Source organism: Neomonachus schauinslandi, chromosome 2 (genome assembly GCF_002201575.2).
Source record: "Neomonachus schauinslandi chromosome 2, ASM220157v2, whole genome shotgun sequence".
NCBI lineage: Eukaryota > Metazoa > Chordata > Mammalia > Carnivora > Phocidae > Neomonachus > Neomonachus schauinslandi.
In genome coordinates, this window is record NC_058404.1 from 55,185,477 (window position 1) to 55,206,115 (window position 20,639).

Consider the following 20,639-nt stretch of genomic DNA (forward strand, 5'->3'; position numbering starts at 1 on the left):
TTAAACAAAATGAGTGAATCAACTTCTTGCAAGACACAGTTTGCCAAAATTCACACAAACACACAATCTGAATAGACCTATATCTATTAAAGAAATTGAGTTAATAATTAGTAACCTCCTCAAACAGAAAGCACCAGGCTCAAGTGGGTTCCCCAGTAAATTTTATGAAATATTTCAGGAAGAAATTATACCAATTCTCTACAATCTCTTTCAGAGGATAGAAGCAGAGGGAATATTTCCTAACTCATTCTATGAGGCCAGCATTACTGTAATACCAAAACCAGATAATGGCTTTACAGGAAAAGAAAGCTATAGACCAATATCTCTCATGAACTTAGATACAAAAATCCTCAACAAAATATTAGCAAATTGAATCCAAACAAGTATAAAAAGAATGATATACCACAGTCAATGTGATTTAGGTATGCAAGGCTGGTTCAATGTTTGAAAATTAATTAATGCAATCCATCACATCAATAGACTAAAAAAAAAAAGCACATGATCCTATCAATAGATGCAGAAAACTCATTTGAGAAAACCTAACACGCATGCATGATAAAAGTTCTCAGTAAACTAGAAATAGAGGGGAACTTTCTCTACTTGGTAAAGACTATCTACAAAAAACCTATAGCTAACATCCTTAATGGTGACAAATTCAGATCTTTCCTACTAAGATCAGGAACAAGGCAAGAAAGTGCCCTCTCACCATTCTTTTTTAATATCATACCAAATGTCCTTGCTAATATAATAAGGCAAGAAAAGGAAATAAAAGGTATATAAAGTATATAAAGTCTTTGCAGATGACATGATTGTCTATGTAGAAAATCCAAAAGAATCAACAAAAAACCTTCTGGAACTAATAAGTGATTATAGCAAAGTTGCAGGGTACAAGGTTAATATACAAGCATCAGTTGCTTTCCAACATACAAGCAATGAATAAGTGGAATTTGAAATTAAAAACAATACCATTTACATTAACAACCCCCAAAATAAAATATTTAGGTATAAATCTGACAAAATATATACAAGATGTATATGAGAAAAACTATAAAACTCTGTTGAATAAAATCAACATTTGGATATGGTGATGCCTTTTAAGATATAACACCAAAAACATAATCCATGAAAGAAATAATTGATAAGCTAAACTTTATTATAGTTAAAATTTCTCTGTGAAAGAATATGTCAAGAAAATTAGAAGATAAGCTGTAGGCTGGAAAAAATACTTGCAAAATACACATCTGATACAGGACTGTTATCCAAAATATACAAAAAACTCTTTTAAACTCAACAATAAGAAAACAACCAACCTGATTAAAAAAATAGGCCAAAGACCTTAACAGATTCTTCACCAAAGAAGACATACAGATGACAAATAAGTATATGAAAAGACACCCCACATCATATGTCATCAAGGAAATGCAAATTAAAAGAACAATGAGATATCACTACACACCTATTAGAATGGCCAATATCCAGAACACTGACAACACCAAATACTGGTGAGGATATGAAACAACAAGAACTCTCATATGTTGCTGGTGGATATGTGAAATGGTACAGTCACTTTGGAATACAGTTTAGCAGTTTCTTACAAAACTAAACAACTTTTACCATATAATTCAACAATTGTGCTCATTGGTATTTATCCACAGGAGTTGAAAACTTATGACCATACAAAAACTGGTCCATGGATATTTACAGAAGCTTTATTCATATTTGCCAAAAATTGGAAGCAACCAAGATGTCCTTGAGTAGGTAAATGGATAAATAAATTGTGGTACATCCAGACAATGGAATATTATTTAGTACTAAAAGAAATGAGCTGTCAAGACATGAAAAAACATGGAGGAAACTTAAATGTATTTTACTAAGTGAAAGAAGCCAATCTGAAATGGCTACATATTGTATGACTACAACTATATGACATTCTGAAAAACGTAAAACTATAGAGACAATAAAAAACATCAGTAGTTGCCAGAAGTTAAGGAGAGAGAAATGTATAGGCAGATCACAGAGGATTTTTAGGGCAGTGAAAATATTCTGTATGATACTGTAATGATGGATAAATGTCATTATACATTTGTCCAACCCATAGAATGTACAGCACCATGCATGAAATTATGGCCTTTGGGAGATTATGATGTGCCATGTAGGTTCATCTTGGGAAAAAAAAATTACCGTTCTGGTGAGTGATGTTGATATTTAGGAGACTATGCATGTGTGAGGGCAGAGGGTATATGGGAAATCTGTACCTCCCTTTCAATTTTATTGTAAACCAATGACTACTCTAAAATAATTGTCCTTTTAAAAAATCCACAATCTTACCTAAATTAATTCACCTTTAAGATGTATCAAGTCACTGAAAACTTCATAAAAAAATTTCCTTTCAACAACATTGTTTTCTTTCAAAGTACAATATACCTATATGTCTTCTCCTCTTTTTAATATTTCACGGTAGGAAAGATCCTTTGGCATCTGTCAACAAGATGAAATCCGAATGGCTGTGGATTCTGATTCTGATTCCTCCACTATTTTGCTAGTTTTTCTTTGCTACAATAGCCTCCATTCTTTTCATGTCTAACCTGAAAGCCAGAGAAGCCTGATTAAATAGATGATAAAAAAAAAAAGAAAAAAAATAGGTGATGAATATTCCACAGTTGTATGCAAATACTGTATTTAAAGAATTCTCTCCTGGAAGAGAAAAACACTCTCCTGGAAGAGAAAAACACTTGGTATGACCCCAAGAGCTTAAACTGGGACTGGTTGGTAGAAGCTACAAAAAAATATTTTACAGTAAGGGAAATGTTAGAACTGCATCAGTAGAATATGTTGACTTAGTCAATAATGAGCTCCCCAGCATGGTAGGTGTTCGAGAACAGGGCTAAATGTTTATTAGAGGAAATTCAAGTCTCTGTTTTCAATGAGGCTAGGATGAAGTAATTTACATGGGATAAAAATTCACAATATTACTAAAAATTTGCAACAAAAATGAGCCCCCAAAGTATTTTTGGTAGGTTTTAAAAACTTAATTGAACTATATGTATAGAATATTATTTCTCAATGTCAGAATAGATAGGTTTTTTGTTCCTGTCAGAGTGGAACCCAAGTTATTTGACAATGTTGTTGTTAGGATATGCAAGTTAAGAACCACTGAACTTGGGATACCTGAGTGGCTCAGTTGGTGAAGCGTCTGCCTTAGGCTCAGGTCATGATCCCAGGGCCCTGGGATTGAGCCCTGCATCAGGCTCCCTGCTCAGTGGGGAGTCTGCTTGTCTCTCTCCCTCTGCCCCTGCTTGTGATCTCTCTCTCTGACAAATAAATAAAATCTTAAAAAAAAAAAAAACAAAACCACTGAACTTGATGGTATTCGTTCTAGAAATTCACTTGAGTTTTAACCACCATAAAAAGCAGTTCTAGAAATTCACTTGAGTTTTACCACCTTAAAAAACAGTTCTTCTCTACTGAATATACCAAAAATAAAAAATTACTTTGAGTACTTAAAAATGCAGATTCTGGCTCTTACTATCACCTCCCCCTGATCCCCAGCATTTCTTACTTAATATTTTGTTGTGGAACCCGGGCATTTGATTTTTTTTTAAAGATTTTATTTATTTATTTGACAGAGAGCAGGAGAGCACAAGCAGGGGGAGTGGCAGACAGAGAGGGAGAAGCCATCTCCCTGTAGAGCAGGGAGCCCAACTCGGGGCTCCATTCCAGAACCCTGGGGTCATGACCCCAGCTGAAGGCAGGCCCTTAACCAATGAGCCACCCAGGCGCCCCCGGGGGCATTTGATTTTTAACAATTATTCTAAGGGATTTTTATTGTCAGTAGTCATAAAATTACACTTGAGAAACACAAAGAAGAGAGTAGAAAAGATCAACTCCCAATCTTTTTATCCAAATATTTATGAGAATGCTACAGAACTTTATGTTCAGATGAATTTCATCTTTTAAAAAAACAAACACTGACACATTTTGCTTTTTCTTCTATCTCAGGGCAAAAAGCCAAGATGAAATTTATAGTACTTGCTGTCGCTGTTGGGCTAACTTTGCTGCTAGGAGTCCAAGCCATGCCTGCCAATCGCATCTCTTGCTACAGAAAGACCCTAAAAGATCACAACTGTCACAACCTTCCAGAGGGAGTGACTGACCTGACAAAGATCGATGTAAACGTCCAGGATCACTTCTGGGATGGGAAGGGATGTGAGATGATCTGTTACTGCAACTTCAGCGAATTGCTCTGCTGCCCAAAGTAAGGAAATGTAATCACAAAGTATATGGCTATGAAATGTATGCATAACAACTCTTTCTTAAGACAACTTTATATGTGTTTGCTGAAATTAATCACCCTTTTTTTAGTAAAATCCTACTTAAATCTCAGCTATTTTCTAGGATCATCACCATTGTGTATGAAACTGAATGTTTTCATTTAAGAAACAGAGTTTGGCAGATTTTAATAAAACTAAATATATAAAAAAACCCAAAAAACAAACAAAAAACTAAATATAATCCAGAAAATTAATAACACTCCAATATATTAAATTCTAAATTCCCTGACTTTTACCACAAAAAAATCTACCAGTAGGAGAGGCCAACTTTAAGGCTGATATCTTAAATCAATTTTAAAACCAATAAAAGGCTTTAGATAAAATATCCTAGTGAACAGGGCCACATAATTAATTGGACAGAGAAGTGGTAATGGTCAAAGAAAAACTTTCTAGCTCTATGTATGAGTTAACCAGAAATGAACTAAATAAAAATTATCTACTGACTTGGAAAAGAGATGCATTTTAAGGATAATACAGTGGCAGATAAATCAATAATTTTTTTTGGTTCTTGTTTTTAAAATCATCTTCTTCTGATACTGAAGAGCCTCAAATACCATGATCTTGGCTATTTCATACTGAAATTAGCTCTTTCAAATTACTTTCAACACATGTCATCATATTTTCATTTTTCTAAGAAACCTGTGAGGTAGAAAGAACAGATATAGTCATCTTACGAAGGAAAGGTGCAGAGAGGTAAAGTGACCAGCATCATCCCACACAACTCGTTAATATCAGTACTGAAACTAAAATCCAGGTCTTCTGATTTGGACCAGATATTTTTTCTAACAAGGCACTTGGGTTCTTAATGTGTGGTTCCTAGCTCAGCAGCTTCAATATCACCTAATTCTTATTAAAGATGCATATCCATTCTGGAGCCCTAGAGCAGACCTACTGAATTAGGAAGACTGGAGGTGAGGCCTAGCAACTATGGCTTAACAAATCCTACAGGTGATTCTGATGCATGATAAAGTTTGAGAATCACTTGTACCAAATGATATCAAGAACGTGAGTAAACTGATTCCATTAAAATGACTTAATTTTTCCCAGACTACATAAATGAAATGCTATTTAATATTAAAATACCATGTTTGCTCTTTTGTAATTGTAAGACCTGAAGCCAATTTATTGAGAAGTACTTGTATTTAATTTATGATATAATTTTGTGACCATCTGTGTTAATGGATGAGAATAGAAGTCTGGATACACAAAAGTAATTTCTATCTGATTTTGCTTACCTTTTCCCCAGTACCAACAGACTTATGTTGCTAAATATATTTCCTTTTTTCCCCCTGTAAACACAAATTCTAATTTGCCATCCTATATTCCTCTCATTTGTATTGAGATATAATTGACATACAGCACTGTATATGTTTAAGGTATACAATATTATAACTTGGCAGACATATAGCACAAAATGGTTACCATAATAAATGTAGTTAACATTCATCACTTCATATAGTTACCCCAAATTTTTTCTCCTTGTGATGAGAACTTTTAGAATTTACTCTCTTAGCAACTTTCAAATACATGATACAGCAGTGTAAACTATACTTACATTACAGTTTACACACTAAGTATATTTCTAATGAGCCATAATCCTGATAAAATTTTATATTATTTTCATGCATTTTAATACTTTACCTAATGTGATCTTTTCAGTAACAGTTGAGTTGAATAGCTTAACATTTGTCCTTTCCCTATAAAACCTAGAAATTTATTTATTGACATTCTAAGAATTTTTTAACCTTCTATTTCTTATCTGTGGATTTAAACTTCATGGCCCATCTCCACTCATATCAGAGAAATAATACTTTCGGTATGATCATAAGGTTTTGAAATCATTTAATTTTTCCTTTTCTTTATAGATAAAGGATAGCATAATATCAAAGGCAAAGGGGTGGAAAGTAGGAGACTTGATTACTTTCTTGGTCTTTGTTGCTCCTGTGGCAAGTCCTCCCACTCATTCTCTTGGTACTTTATTCCCTAAAAAGAATAGTTATGTCTGAAATCCTGGAAATCATTGTCCATTTTTAACCCAGTAAAGACTAATAGATATCTTAGTTTTCAGCTGAATTTAACTGATGTCCTACTTTCTTTCAGAGATATCTTCTTTGGACCAAAGATCTCTTTTGTGATTCCTTGCAACAATCATTGAGAATCTTCATGTATTCCAGAGAACATCATCTCTCATTTCCCACAAATTGCACTATGTCAACATAACTGCATTTCAAGTTTCTATCCAGTGCAATAAAGCACAGATTCTATAAATTCTTACTTGTCGAAGACAGTAAACTTGTGTTTAAATAAGTAGTAATAAAAATTAATTCAATTTAAATTTTCTGTGGACATTGTTGGCACTGGTTAAAAATTTGGGCTAGAAAATTTTCATCTATGAGGTGTTCAGTAGGCTCAGGATTTTTGAATAGTTGATTAGCCATACTCCTTGCTCAAAGGTTGAGAACTTTTAGCTCTTAGTTGACAGTTATTGACCATGTATACTTAATGGAAAGAATCAGATATAAATTGAGGTTCTTAGACGGGAATCTAGAAGATTTCTAGTAAGAGGGTAAAAGGGCTGGGGCACTTGGGTGACTCAGTTGGTAGGGCATGAAACTCAATCTCAGGTCCTGAGTTCCAGCCCCCATGTTGGGAAGAGAGTTTACTTAAAAAAAAAAAAAAAAGTTGATAAAGGGAGCCAATATTTAAGTACATATTATGTATGCCAAGTATTTTAAGTGCATTTTCACTTCGCTCTCTCAAAAAACAACAAAAACCTTCACGGTAAGTATTCTTAAACCCATTTTTTAGATATTAAATTAAGTTTAACATATTTGCTAAAAATCAAATGTAGCCCATACACAAAACACATTCACACACAGCTGTATCCTTAAAATTATGTTTATCCCTGATGTATCAATTCTTCTTTAGAATAACATATATTAAAAGAAACATGTAAAGGATTAGAATTAAAGTCACATGAATGTTAAAGGTAAATAAAACAGATGCCTTGAAAGATATTTTCTGATAGAGGCAGCTTTGGACTATGCCCCATATCTTAGGAAGTATGCATTGACTAGTGGCCATCAGAGGTAATTTCAGAAAGTCCTTCATGCTATAAAAATTTATTAAATGCTTGCTAAGTGCCAGCTATGATTTAGATTTGGGGATGCAGTAATAAATAAGATGGACTTGTCCTTTTGGAACTTGTATTCTTTTTTTTTTTTTTTTTAAGATTCTATTTATTTATTTGACAGAGAGAGAGACAGTGAGAGAGGGAACACAAGCAGGGGGAGTGGGAGAGGGAGAAGCAGGCTTCCAGCGGAGCAGGGAGCCCGATGCGGGGCTTGATCCCAGGACCCCGGGATCACGACCTGAGCTGAAGGCAGACGCTTAACGACTGAGCCACCCAGGCGCTCCTGGAACTTGTATTCTAACAAAAGTGTAATAGTTACAAACAAATACTTATTTATAAATGTGAACCCTGCTAAAAAGAGGAAGTATAGAGGACTATACAAAGTATTATTTATGGGGAAAAGTTTGAGAAGTACCATACCCTGTAGTAAACCTAAGAGATATCATTTTGTCAATAAAAGTGACATTATTTAGGGGTGTCTGGGTGGCTCAGTTGGTTAAGGTTCTGACTCTTGATTTCAGCTCAGGTCATGATCTTAGGGTTGTGAAATTGAGCCCTGTGATGGGCCTGTGCTGGGCGTGGAGTCTGCTTGTGATTCTCTCTCTCCCTCTGCCCCTCCCCAGTCACTCTCTCTCTTGAAAAAAAAAAGTGACATTATTTAGTTGAAATACATACTTGGAGGTCCCTGTTACCTATTCAGTATCCAGTAAGTGTTAATGGGCTGGACCAAACAATTTTGAAGTAGTCAGTATTCAGTCCCTCTTAAAATCTACACAAAAATAAGTTAGAATATGTTTTTCAAATAGTATGACTTCCTACAAAAATACATGAAGAAGAATTGTTTAAAAAAACTAATTCACTATTTCATCAACAATATGATTTGATTGGGCTTTTTTTCTTCCCTGAATTAATTGGTATTAAAATCAGACTAAATAATATGTCTTATATACTTTCTAGAATAGTGCATAGAACAAGTAAATAAGAAAATAATCAGTAAACCTGTTTCATTTTCTACTTGGTATAGACTGTTTTTGAGGGAGGAAAAAAGTGTTAAGGATTCAGTATCTCTACTTGTAAATGACACATCAGCGTGAGAGCGTCTGTGAGGCAACAGTGGCTTTGGAAGGAGTGTTCCCTTATTACTGCAAACAAAACCTGATGAGAAAAATAGTATTTGAAAAAAAGCTAAATATTTAATGGAATTTTATAGATTATTGTGATTATTCTTCATTGTATACTCCCCTTTCTGGGAATAACGTTTGTAATATGAAATTAAATTACATTCTTTTAGAAATGAGTGCATAACAGAAGCACACATTCTTCTTTATATTACCAAATAAATATAAAAACGTGAATGTTCACATAACTTATGTAACTTTTCCCGACTAGGTCAATATATTTTTAAAAGCAAACACTTCATTCAATCATATTAATAAATAGATGTTTTATTTTTTCCATAGCTTTTAGCTAAAAGGAAAGACAATTAAGCTTTTACTAAAAATTTACTATTTTTCTTAACACTGTCTTACAACTGAGTGCGGTAGGTACTGTCATGATCCCTGTTCTATTGCCAAAGAACCAAGGTTTAGAGAGATTAAGGAGCTTAAGGTTACATTATCAGAGCAGTAGTGCCAGGTTTTGAATAGGGCTTACTTACAGTCTTACTCTAGCATCTAGAATCTTTTTATATTATTATTATGTTATGTTAATCACCATACATTACATCATTAGTTTTTGATGTAGTGTTCCATGATTCATTGTTTGTGCATAACACCCAGTGCTCCATGCAGAACGTGCCCTCTTTACTACCCATCACCAGGCCAACCCATCCCCCACCCCTCTCCCGTCTAGAACCCTGTTTGTTTTTCAGAGTCCATCGTCTCTCATGGTTCATCTCCCCCTCCAATTTCCCCTTCATTCTTCCCCTCCTGCTATCTTCTTCTTCTTCTTCTTCTTTTTTAACATATAATGTATTATTTGTTTCAGAGGTACAGATCTGTGGTTCAACAGTCTTGCACAATTCACAGCGCTCACCATAGCACATACCCTCCCCAGTGTCTATCACCCAGCCGCCCCATCCCTCCCACTTCCGACCATTACAGCAACCCTCAGTTTGTTTCCTGAGATTAAGAATTCCTCATATCAGTGAGGTCATATGATACATGTCTTTCTCTGATTGACTTATTTCGCTCAGCATAACACTCTCCAGTTCCATCCACGTCATTGCAAATGGCAAGATTTCATTCCTTCTGATAGCATCTATAATCTTAACCACTACGTTATTTAATAGCATCATCTAATCTATTTCCTTTTTAGGAAAACAAACCTTTACTGATATGGGACACATGATTGTACACTTCAGCTAGCTCATATAAGCTAAATGCTTACTGAATTAACAATTTCTATATTTTTATCTTGGATGTTTTATATCCTTTTCCTTATTATGAATCTGAGCACAAAGTTGACAGTAATACTAATAGCTCATCTCTTCTTGATAAAATTTCTCTTTTCCTCATTATAATCCAAAGGGATGCCTTGAGTATTTTTGTTTGCTGGGATTAAGTACTAATCATAAAAGATTATTAGAGAATTGGAAGCTATATGAAGAATCCAAACAATGAGCAACAACTACTGGAGGAAGGGAAGGACAGACAGATAAGAACATTCACAGATCTTGAAACTTTAACTTCCTTATAGTTGCTAACAGGTACACATGAGTTCTTTCCAAAAGAAATCATTTTTGCAAAATATTATGACAGGTGTTTTTAAAATGTAAACAATCACATCAATAGAACATTACAGGCTTTAAAATAATTTTCCCAAAAAGAAAAAATAATCAAATTCATATATTTCTAAATCATTTTGCATTAACAGCCTAAGCCTAAACTTTTCTCTCAAAGATTTGAAGAGAAATTGATATTAAAAAATTATACTAAATTGGGGTGCCTGGGTGGCTCAGTTAAGTGTCCGACTCTTGGTTTCAGCTCAGGTCATGATCCCAGGGTCTTGAGATCAAGCCCGCATTGGACTCCACACTCAGTGTGGAGTCTGTTTGAGATTCTTTCCCCCTCCTACTCTCCCCTCCCTGTTTTTCCCCTACTCCCAGTCTCTCTCTCAAATAAAATCTTTAAAAAAAAAAAGAAAATTATAGTAAATTGAGACTGATTTAACTTCCCCAATTTACTTCTGTGGAGTGCTTGAGTCCATCTTCCCCAATTTACTTCTATAGAGTGCTATCACCATAATGGGCTCATCTTTGCAGAGTGGTATATCTGGAGAGAAATATGTAGCATATATATAGCCCCTATATTCTAAGAATTTTACAAATAAAAACCTGTATCAGCATTATCCTGATAGAAAAGTCAGGCATGGACAGTACAAGAAAACTCTAGACCAACATACTTTATGAATACAGATGCAAAAATCTTCAAAAAATATTAATATATCAAGCCAACAGCACATTAAAAATCTCATAGAATATACATAAATACCACTAAAGGTAATAAAAAAATCAGCACAGTTGTAGGGAATCAACATACAAAAATCAGTTGTGTTTCTGTACACCAGTAATGAACAAAATGGGCCAATGACCTGAAGTTAAATGCTAAAGTTATTTTATAAATAAATAAATGAATAAATAAATAAATAAATAAATAAATAAAACCTAGAAAAAATAGGGGTTAATCTTCATAACCTCAAATCTGGCAAAGAATTCTTAGATCTGACACCAAAAATATGAGTAACAAAAGTAAAAATAAATTGGATTATATAAAAACTAAAAACTTGGGCCCCTGGGTGGCTCAGTTGGTTAAGCGACTGCCTTCAGCTCAGGTCATGATCCTGGAGTCCCAGGATCGAGTCCCGCATCGGGCTCCCTGCTCGGCAGGGAGTCTGCTTCTTCCTCTGCCCCTCCCCCCTCTCATGTGCTCTCTTTCTGAAATAAATAAAATCTTTAAAAAAAATTAAAAAATAAATAAAAACTAAAAACTTTTGTGCATCAAAGAACATTATCAAGAATATGAAAAGGAAATTCACAGAATGGGAGAAAATATATTGAATATGGACTTAATATCCATATCCAGAATAAAAAACTCCTGCAACAAGAAGATAAGCAATCCAATTGAAAAATAAGCAAAGAATTTAAATAAATATTCTCTAAAGAAGACATACAAGTCAGCAAAAGCATGTGAAAAGATATACAATCATCGGTCAGTAAGGAAATGCAAATCAAAACTACAATGAGATACCACTTCACACGCAGTAGGAAAGCTTTAATTAAAAAAAAAAAGGAAATACAACTATTGGCGATTTGGAGAAATAGAAACTCTTGTACAGTGCTGGTGGGAATGGAAATGGTACAGCCGCTATGGAAATCTGGAGGTTCTTCAAAAAGTTAAATATAGAATACCATGTGATTCAACAATTCTACTCCTACATATATACCCAAAAGAAATGAAAACATGTCCATAGAAACTTGCACACAAATGTTCAAGTCAGCATTATTAATTGCTAAAGGTAGAAACCAAAATGTCCATCTATGGAGGAATAAACAACATATATATATATATATATATCACATATATTAGCTATGATATATATATATCATAATGGAATATTGTTCAGCCGTTAAAAGGAACAAAGTACTGATAAATATGCAGCAACTTGGATGAACCTTGAACACATATGCTATGTGAAAAAAACCCCAGACACAAAAGGACATACATGATTTCCTTTATAGGATATATCCATAATAGGCAAATTCATAGAGACAGAAAGCTAATTAGAGGTATCAGGGGACAAAGAGAAGGAGGAATTGGGAGTGATTACTTACGGGTGTTTTTATGGGGTAATGAAAAATGTTGAAATTAGAGCTGGTGGTGGTACAACATTGTGAATACACTAAATACCAACAAATTATGCAGTTTAAAATGGTTAATACTACCATATATATTTTGGCTCAATTAAAAAAAAAAACCTTACGTAGGGGCACCTGGGTGGCTCAGTTTGTTAAGTGTCTGCCTTTGGCTCAGGTCATGATCCTAGGGTCCTGGGATAGGGCCCATTATCGGGCTCCCTGCTCAGGGGGACTGCCCCTCCCCCCACTCATGCTCTCTCTCAAATAAAAAAAATCTTAAAAAAAAATCTTATGTAGAAATAATATAGAGCTTGTTTTTGTAAAGACCTATATTTCAGGTATTTTTAGCCTTTTCTTAAATGTTCAATAAAAGGTAGTTCTACCAAATAACTGACTTTTTTCTTTTTTTAGTGAGCATATGGCAAAGATTTATTTAACTCTTGACAAGGAAACCATCAGGACTTATTATGTTTTCTTCCTTCTACTTCACAGTCAATTTTGGATTCTTCTGATGTTCTAATGTTATAAGTAACCTGTACCCTTATAGAGATATGAGTTTCCATTTACTTTTTTTGGTTCAGAGATAAACAGGGAAAAAGATTTCTAGTGAATTTTTTATACCTAATAGCAAATAATTAAAAATTTTGTATAAAACTGACTTTTACATTGCAGCATCTTGAGTTTCTGAGCTTTGATGTTCTCTCAGTTTTTCATGTTTTAAATTGCTCTAACAAGGATTTAATTTCATTGGATAACTAACACCCAGAACTCCTATTTTCACTTTTATCCAACTACATTTTATGCAAATAAACTACGAAATTAACACTGTTAGTCAAAGGTTATAACCATAAACAGATAATTTAATGTAAGCAAATGGTTTCAAGCTTCTTTCACAAGAACGGAGTGTTTTTATAGGGAAAAGTAAGCCTATAGTCAAGTTTTATTAAAAAATTAACTTTTTACAGATTATAGATTTAGATAAAAATATGTAGAGGTAATACTTTTTTCAAATAAACCACCGCCACAACTTGTAGTTATGTGGCTCACTTTCAGACATTTAAGAAAAATTTCTCGCAGAGATTTCTGGAATGCCAAAAATGAGAGGATTGTATAATACCAATTATCACAGTCTCTGCTCACCAATAAAGTACAGTTGACCTTTGAACATGGGTTTGAACTGTGCAAGTCCACATATATGCAGATTCTTTACAGTGTGCATTACTGCAAATGTATTTTCTCTTATGATTTCAAAAACATTTTTCTCTAGCTTACTTTAAGAATACAATATATAACACATGTAACGTGCAAAATGTGTATTGACTGTTTATGTTATTGGAGAGGCTTCCAGCCAACAGTAGGCTATTAGTAGTTAAGTTTTGGGAGAGTCAAAAGTTGTATATGGATTTCCAACTATGCGGTGGTTGGTTGCTCCAACCCCTGCATTGGTTAAGGGTCAACTATAAATCTTTAAATGGTATAGCAAGAACAAAGACCAGTGCTTTATTTTTCACCATATTTTCTAGCTGTCAATACACTCAGAATACTTAAAAATACAGACTAACTTTCTAATGAACCATTACTTTTCATGTAGCTAAATCAGTAGTTCTTCACCATGGGTGATTTTGCTTCCCAGGGCGTTTGGCAACACTTAGCGATAGTTTTGGTTGTCACACCTTCAGAGTGTCACGGGCACTAGTGTTGCCTGCAGTGATGCTGCTAAAACTACAACACACGGGATAGCCTCCCATGGTAAAGAATTATCAGGCCCAAATGTCAACCTTGGAGAGAAACTTTGAGCTACATTGATGTTCTGATCCATTTCCAGCCTAAAATCTGCACCCTAATCAAGGACATTAACTGAAGCTGTTGTTTTGATGTCATAAACTCTGATTTGATTTGCAACTATGAGACCTTTAATAGAAAACTGACAGAGAATGAAATGTAAAAGAAAGCAGAATATAAATCAAGTCAGAGCTATGTATGGACCAAAATTTAAAGATCTTGTTGGATTTCTAGATCTCTCCAACTTACTAGTTTTAATTTGCAATGTAAACAGTACAGGACATGACTGAGAATTAAAGGGCACTGCAGAACTTCTTTCTATGTTCATGCCATATAAACACCTTTTCCCTAAGAAAATTTAAAGAAACAAAACTAATTCTATGTTATTTCAACTTTCAGCACTGTGTTTATTTTTGCTGGCACATTAAGTCTTCTTCGGAAGGAGGGAGGCCTATAAATTCAACTCTTTGTTCTTCCTAATACTTTTTCAAGTAATAATAATAATAATAAAAAGGAAATAAAAAAGAAGTTGCACCCCAAAGAAAGTCTATTTTTCAAACCCATTAGCACCAAAAAGTACTTTATAGCATTAGGATATCTGTAATTCCAAATCAGATTGTCCCAGAGAAAGCAAATTGTGCTATGTTTGTTACTGCTCCTTAATTTCTTGGAATTAAAAAAAAAAAAAAAGGTGGTAACAAAATGATCTTTAAACTCTCAATTAAAACTAGTACCTTGTCAGTTTAACATAAAAATCAAATTTCACAAAATAAATATACTGAAGCAACTATAATAGTAATCACCTTTATTTAAAATATTTTTCAATCTAGGAAAGCTCATTTTACACGAGTTTCCAACTAATTTATTAAGAGTCAGAAACAAAGAAAATAAAACCAGAGAAAATCCTCTGTAAAAAAATACACAAGGAACATTTCTACATGTGAAAAAACAGTAAACAGTCTTAACGTCGGAACATCCAAGTCTTAGTCTCAATTCCATCTCTTCTAGTGAACACTACTATCAACCTTGAGATCTGATTTGTTCTTGTCATTCTTCACTGAGTAGATGAAATATGTTAAGGTATCCTTTTCATTCACTGGAATAGACCTAAAGTGGCAACCAACTATCTATAAAAAAAAAAAAAATTCAAATTATAGATATTGACAGATGTCATACTAGGTAAAAAAAACCACAGTCATCAAAAGAGAAAGTGCTATGTGATAAGAGCTATTTCCTTTTAAAAATAAATTATTTAACAAAATACCAACAAGATGAAAAGCTATGTAAGAATAAGATGTTATGAAGAAGAGATAGTGTGATTTCACCAACCCACTCAGTTAAATATACATTAATTAGAATATTATTCCCTTTTATTTAAATTTTATAACTAGAATCTACATCAGGAGGTAAATATTTTTAAACTTTAAGTACCAATGAAATAAAACAGAATGTAGACCCTACTCACACAGAAATAGGATAAATATGTAAGTTGAAAAACTTTTGGTTCTACACAAATTATAAACTATCTTACAAATATATTTTCTGTAACTTATTCATTCATTGGCAGTACTCTTTGTTAAGGTTCCCTGAAAGTTTTTCTGAATAAAGATTATGGATGGAAAATGAGAAGGGAAAGAGAGATGTTCACTGAAGAGTATTTATCTGCTTTCTGGCCTTTCATTCTGCTAATCCAACATGTGCACTATAACAACCAAGAGGAATACAAGAGATTAAACTGGGGTGTTCATATGCATATCTAGAATGTGGAAGATAAAACTTCTTAAAATGTTATTCAGACATTAATTAAGAGATTTAAAGAGGACAGTCACCTAAACTCTGGACTCACTCATGACTAAACTATAATTTTCATGGCCATTTGGACTTTTTCTCATTTCTAAAGAAGAAAGTAGATTTAGAAATAATATAACTTTTTAAATATCAGATTATCAAATATTTCAGGTACACTTAAAAACTACGTACTTCTGACCGTTGTACAACACAGGTTTTAACTGTAAGGGTCCACTTACACACTTTTTTTTTTTTTTCCAGTAAATACAGTACAGTATTGTGAGTGTATTTTCTCTTCCATATGATTTTGTTAACATTTTTTTCCTTTAGCTTACTTTATTGAGAATACAGTAAAAATATATATAATACATACGACATAGAAAATATGTTGACTATATTATCAGGAAGGCTTCCAGTGAACAGTACGCTATTAGTAAAGTTTTTGGGGAATCAAAAGTTATATACAGATTTTTTACTATGCTCCTAACTCCTGTGTTGTTCAAGGGTCAACTGTACGTTATATGTAACATTTATAATAATCAGTTCTTTGGTTCTCATTTGTCCCAAAACAAAAGTACCTTCCACTTGATTAGTATCCATATATATGGATACAGTTTCATCGTGGTAGATAATATCTACGTTTATGTTATATCAATATACTATACAACCTAAAAAGGACTGGATCTTTTAAATCAAATTTAAAGAAAAAACTTAGTTTTTGTTGCTTAGGCAAGAAGGAAAGAAGAAATTCTGGCTAAAAAGTCAATATATTAGATCTTAACAATGTTAAAAAAGCATTCTGCCAAAGAATTGTACCTTCTGTATCTTTTACCATATCCAATATGCACGTTTTAGAAAATGTTGCATTATTAAACCCAAGCTGAAAAATATGGAGAAAACTGATTTATATATTTAATTTCTATTCTAACAGATTAACATCTTAATAGGATTCACAGATTTCTTGGTTCTATTAATTCCTAAGAACACACATATTCCAAAACTTACGAAAAGACTAGAAGTTCTATATCAAAGCAAACTAAATAAAGCCTTGGATAAAAGTCTTTGCATCTTCCAGATGTGAAGAAAGCACAGATGCCTCAAAACAAACATCAACAAGGACAGATTCTGAAATAGTTAAATCAACAAGTTATAGGAATACTATTTACGGGCTAATCAGTAGACCTAATCCATCAAAAATTTAAAAAAAAATTCTAATAAAGACAACAAAGCTTATCAATTTCTTTTATTATGCCTCCATTAGGTGTTCAATAAATGTTTACTAAGTGGAATTTTAAAACCAACAGATTTCCAGAATCAGAATTTAAAAATTATCACCCAATATTTCTGAAAGCCAGTATTAAAAAATGCTTAGAAAATTACATACAATCCACTGAGTGGTTGTATCATAAAGGAATTTAAGAGGCAGACAAACATTTCTAGGAAACTAGATTCTTCCGCAATAGATTTTTTATGAACTGATCTTTCTAACTAAAATGTATTGTTATACACATTACGTTAACAATTTCATTAGCCTTTAATGACTCTTTTTTGTATAAACAGGCTCATTTAAAGTATAAATAGTTTAAAACTCATAAATACCTCAACAAGTTGTGCTTTATTAAGTCCTGGTCTGGTTGATAGTTTGAAGTGTCTTTTGTATCTCCGAAGTGTATTGACTTGTAATTGGTATAAATCAACCTAGAAAAAAATAAACATGTAAGAATTAGTTCATGCAATTTTTAAAAGTTACCTTTCATACGTACAATAACATTTCAATTTTGGCACAATAAAAATGTAATTCTGTAATTCCATTATGAAATAAAAATTATATTATTTAATTCCATTCCATTCCTTTTATATAATCAAAACTATAAATATATTGTACACTTTAATCTTCTGAAGATAAATATTGAAAATTGGGAGCAAAAAAAGAAGTTAGAAGGCAATAGAGCTATAAGCATTGTCAACTGAAAACATAAGTCAAACTACAACTGCTTGTTAACTGGCTATATTTAATTTTGCTTTCATTTTCAGATTTTTCGCTTTAAGCATTTTTAAAATTTGTTCATTTTTTAAATATAAGTTTCAGAATGAAATACTTAGGATTTACATTTAACATACAGAAACTTTACCTCAGGAGTATCAATATCTTGAACAGGTGAATCTCCTCCATCATCATCGCTCCCTTTTCTCTTTCTTCTGTTTCGAACACTCTGAATTAAGTTTTTATGATAATCACAAATGTAAAGATGCCTTGCCTGAAACAGAAAAGTTTCACAGACTACTTATAATTATGTAATGTGTCCATGTATTAGTAAAATACATAGGGCACGGTGAATTATTAAAAATAAAAACAACAGTCAAAACAGGCCATTGTTAAGACAACAGCATGCTTCTATGCTTAAATCCTCTATTCAGTTAGATTGGGGAGTAGGGAGGGGTGGACGGGAGGGAGGGTAGGCAGAGAAGCAGAATGCGAAATTCCAACTTTGGATTTTGTCATTAAACTGCAGTGAGGGTGAACTAGATTTGTTAGGTCATGCTGTTTTTTAACAAGGGGAAAGATGATGTTGCCCACAACTTTGCTATATGGTAATATTTTCTCTACTTAAAGAGCATATTTTAGTAGCATGATGTATGCTTCCTATTCTTTTTATAATCCAGATACAAAACTATCCCTTTTTACAAATGAGCTGATTTCATATGCTACTTATATTTAAATTTGAATTATAAATTTCCGAGTATTTAATGTATTTATTTGTACTACGTTCTTCCAACCAAAGCAATGTGAAATTATTCAAGTTTACTTGAAAAGTTTCTTATGAGCGTGCCTGCTCATAAGAGCACGAATTGTTTAACAGGCATAAAGTATCACAAGTATGCCCTTAACAGGCATAAAGTATCACAAACTCTGCAAAAGCTTCAATTAAATGTAGTCTTGAGAGCTGTACGGTAACATATGAAATATTGGGTTGCATATATTAACAGTTAAACTCCTTTAAAAAAAACCAAACGATTAAAGACTAAGGCTTTTAAATTAACTTCTAAACTAAATCCAAGTTAAAATTATGCAGGACATGTGCTAGGTTCTGGCATCTTGTTATTCATTTACCGCCAGCCAGAGCTCCGAAAAGTGGCAATGGTTGTTTCTAAAAACCTCATAGATGGTCAAAAAAAGCCAGACGTGTAAAAGGACTGAAAAAGAAATCCCGATGGCTGCCAAAGGGATGGCAAAACCGCAGAGGCTACGTGCTCCCCACGTTGCGAGCAGCTGCGCTAGATGCTGACATCGTTCACAATCCCCGCTCCCAGCAAGGCGCGGGGTGAGTTCGCTTCCCCTCACTCCATACTCGGACGAACGAGGAAAGGGGTCTTTCTTTACTGCAGCATCAGGTCCTTGGTCTTTGCAAAGACTCCACTTTTGCCTACACGAGAGGAGTTACTCCCTGGGACCACACGCCAGCTAGGGCAGCAAAACAAAGAAGGCACCTCCATTCCAAAAGGAGCTGCCGGGCTGCAATAAAACTACTCCGGGCCCTCCGAGCGGCGGTCCCCTTTGTTTCGTTTCCCGATCTCGGTGAAGGAGGAAGGGGTTAGACAGTGAGCAGAACGGACTCCGGGAGCGTGGGGGTGGGGGGGGATAGGAAGTGTGGGGGAGGAGCGGAACCGCGGCGTGCAAGTATGTGTCTGTAGGGGGTGGCGGTCGGAGTTGCAGCGACTTTGTTGTTTGCCTCCTACCAGAGACCACACAACGGGTTCGCACTGCAGCCAGGTCTAGCGGGACCCCTGAACCCTCCGCCCAACAATCCCTGTAGGCACCAGGAGCCCCAAGGGGGTGGGCAGGGCAGGGCCGTCCCGCCGTCACTTACGCTCTTATCCAGCTCGATTTTCACCTTCTTCTGGGAGATGCTCTTCTGGATCCTCTTGCTGAAGCTGGCGTTGCCAGCCGCCCGGCCGCACCGCTCACCGTCCTCCCGCAGACAGCACAGCTGTCCGGGGCCGGGCCCGGCCGCTCCCGGGGGCCCGGCCGCAGAGACGGCCCCGGCACCGGGCACCTCAGCCCCGGCGCCGGCCCCTGCCCCGTTCCCCGCCGAAGCGGCGGCAGCCGCGGCGGCAGCGACCACGGCGGCCACTGCGGCGGCCGCGTCCCCGCCGCGGCTCATCTCCTCAGGCGTGAAACCGTTCATGTCTCCGCGCTCTGGGACGCCGGTGCTGAGAGAAATCCCCGCTCCGCCTCTCTCCGGAGACTCCGGGGTCTCCGCAGGGTCCCTCAGGCACCTGACCCCGCCGAGGCAATTCCTCCGGCGGCACGGCCAGACACCAAGCGTCCTAGCCTGTTGTTGCCTACTGGCGCCGGGACAAGGGACAGTGCTTTGGGTCAAGAACCAGAGTCGGGCGGCGCCAGGAGTTACGACCCCGCTCACTGTCACATGGAGACGCTTCAGCAGTTGGCCCGGGCGCCTCCGCCTCCCTCCGGCCCCTCGACCTGCGCAAGCGCGACGCGCTCTCTCCTGTCCCGCCCCTTCCACTCTGTAGCGGGGCACCACGGGAATTGTAGTTCCCTGCGGGGGAAATCAACTTGAGTTCCTCCCTGACTCGGCGCCTTGGTGATTGGGGGAACTACTTATCCTAGCATGCATCGCGTGGCCACCGGCAGGGCTTTTTTTTTTTTTTTTTTTTTTTAAAGCACGGGGAAAACAGGGAGGTGTGGTTGGGGGTTGTGATGTTTTCTCGCTTCTTGTCTCTCCCG

At 35.5% G+C, this 20,639-nt stretch overlaps 2 protein-coding genes across 3 annotated transcripts; one reads left to right on the plus strand and one right to left on the minus strand.

Annotated features, from left to right (window-relative positions):
• The first annotated feature begins 4,002 nt into the window (after nucleotides 1–4,002).
• SCRG1 (stimulator of chondrogenesis 1) lies at nucleotides 4,003–6,758 on the plus strand. The gene is made up of 2 exons (XM_021698968.1): nucleotides 4,003–4,255; nucleotides 6,432–6,758. The coding sequence occupies exons 1-2, from the start codon at nucleotides 4,014–4,016 to the stop codon at nucleotides 6,484–6,486; spliced, it is 297 nt and encodes a 98-aa protein (XP_021554643.1). The 5' UTR covers nucleotides 4,003–4,013; the 3' UTR covers nucleotides 6,487–6,758.
• An 8,131-nt stretch (nucleotides 6,759–14,889) lies between these two features.
• Nucleotides 14,890–20,361, minus strand: SAP30 (Sin3A associated protein 30). 2 transcript variants are annotated; one of them, XM_044912576.1, is made up of 5 exons: nucleotides 20,028–20,361; nucleotides 19,759–19,910; nucleotides 18,022–18,147; nucleotides 17,489–17,587; nucleotides 14,890–15,228 (listed from the first exon to the last, which is right to left on the minus strand). In XM_044912576.1, exons 1-5 carry the CDS (start codon nucleotides 20,074–20,076, stop codon nucleotides 15,106–15,108), a joined length of 549 nt encoding a protein of 182 aa, XP_044768511.1. In that variant the 5' UTR covers nucleotides 20,077–20,361; the 3' UTR covers nucleotides 14,890–15,105. The 2 variants fall into 2 exon arrangements, with proteins under 2 accessions (XP_044768511.1, XP_021554553.1); XM_021698878.1 differs by having other exon boundaries at nucleotides 19,759–20,361.
• Nucleotides 20,362–20,639: the final 278 nt, after the last annotated feature.

Bases quoted from the DNA above. Each gene is read 5' to 3' on its own strand.
- SCRG1 (XM_021698968.1), top strand. From the start codon at position 4,014: ATGAAATTTATAGTACTTGCTGTCGCTGTTGGGCTAACTTTGCTGCTA. The intron at 4,256-6,431 runs GTAAGGAAATGT...ACTTTCTTTCAG, and splicing joins GAATTGCTCTGCTGCCCAAA to AGATATCTTCTTTGGACCAA.
- SAP30 (XM_021698878.1), bottom strand. From the start codon at position 20,076: ATGAACGGTTTCACGCCTGAGGAGATGAGCCGCGGCGGGGACGCGGCC. The intron at 18,148-19,758 runs GTAAGTGACGGC...TTTCTGTTTCAG, and splicing joins AAATCGAGCTGGATAAGAGC to GCAAGGCATCTTTACATTTG. The intron at 17,588-18,021 runs GTAAAGTTTCTG...ATTTTTTTCTAG, and splicing joins AAGATATTGATACTCCTGAG to GTTGATTTATACCAATTACA.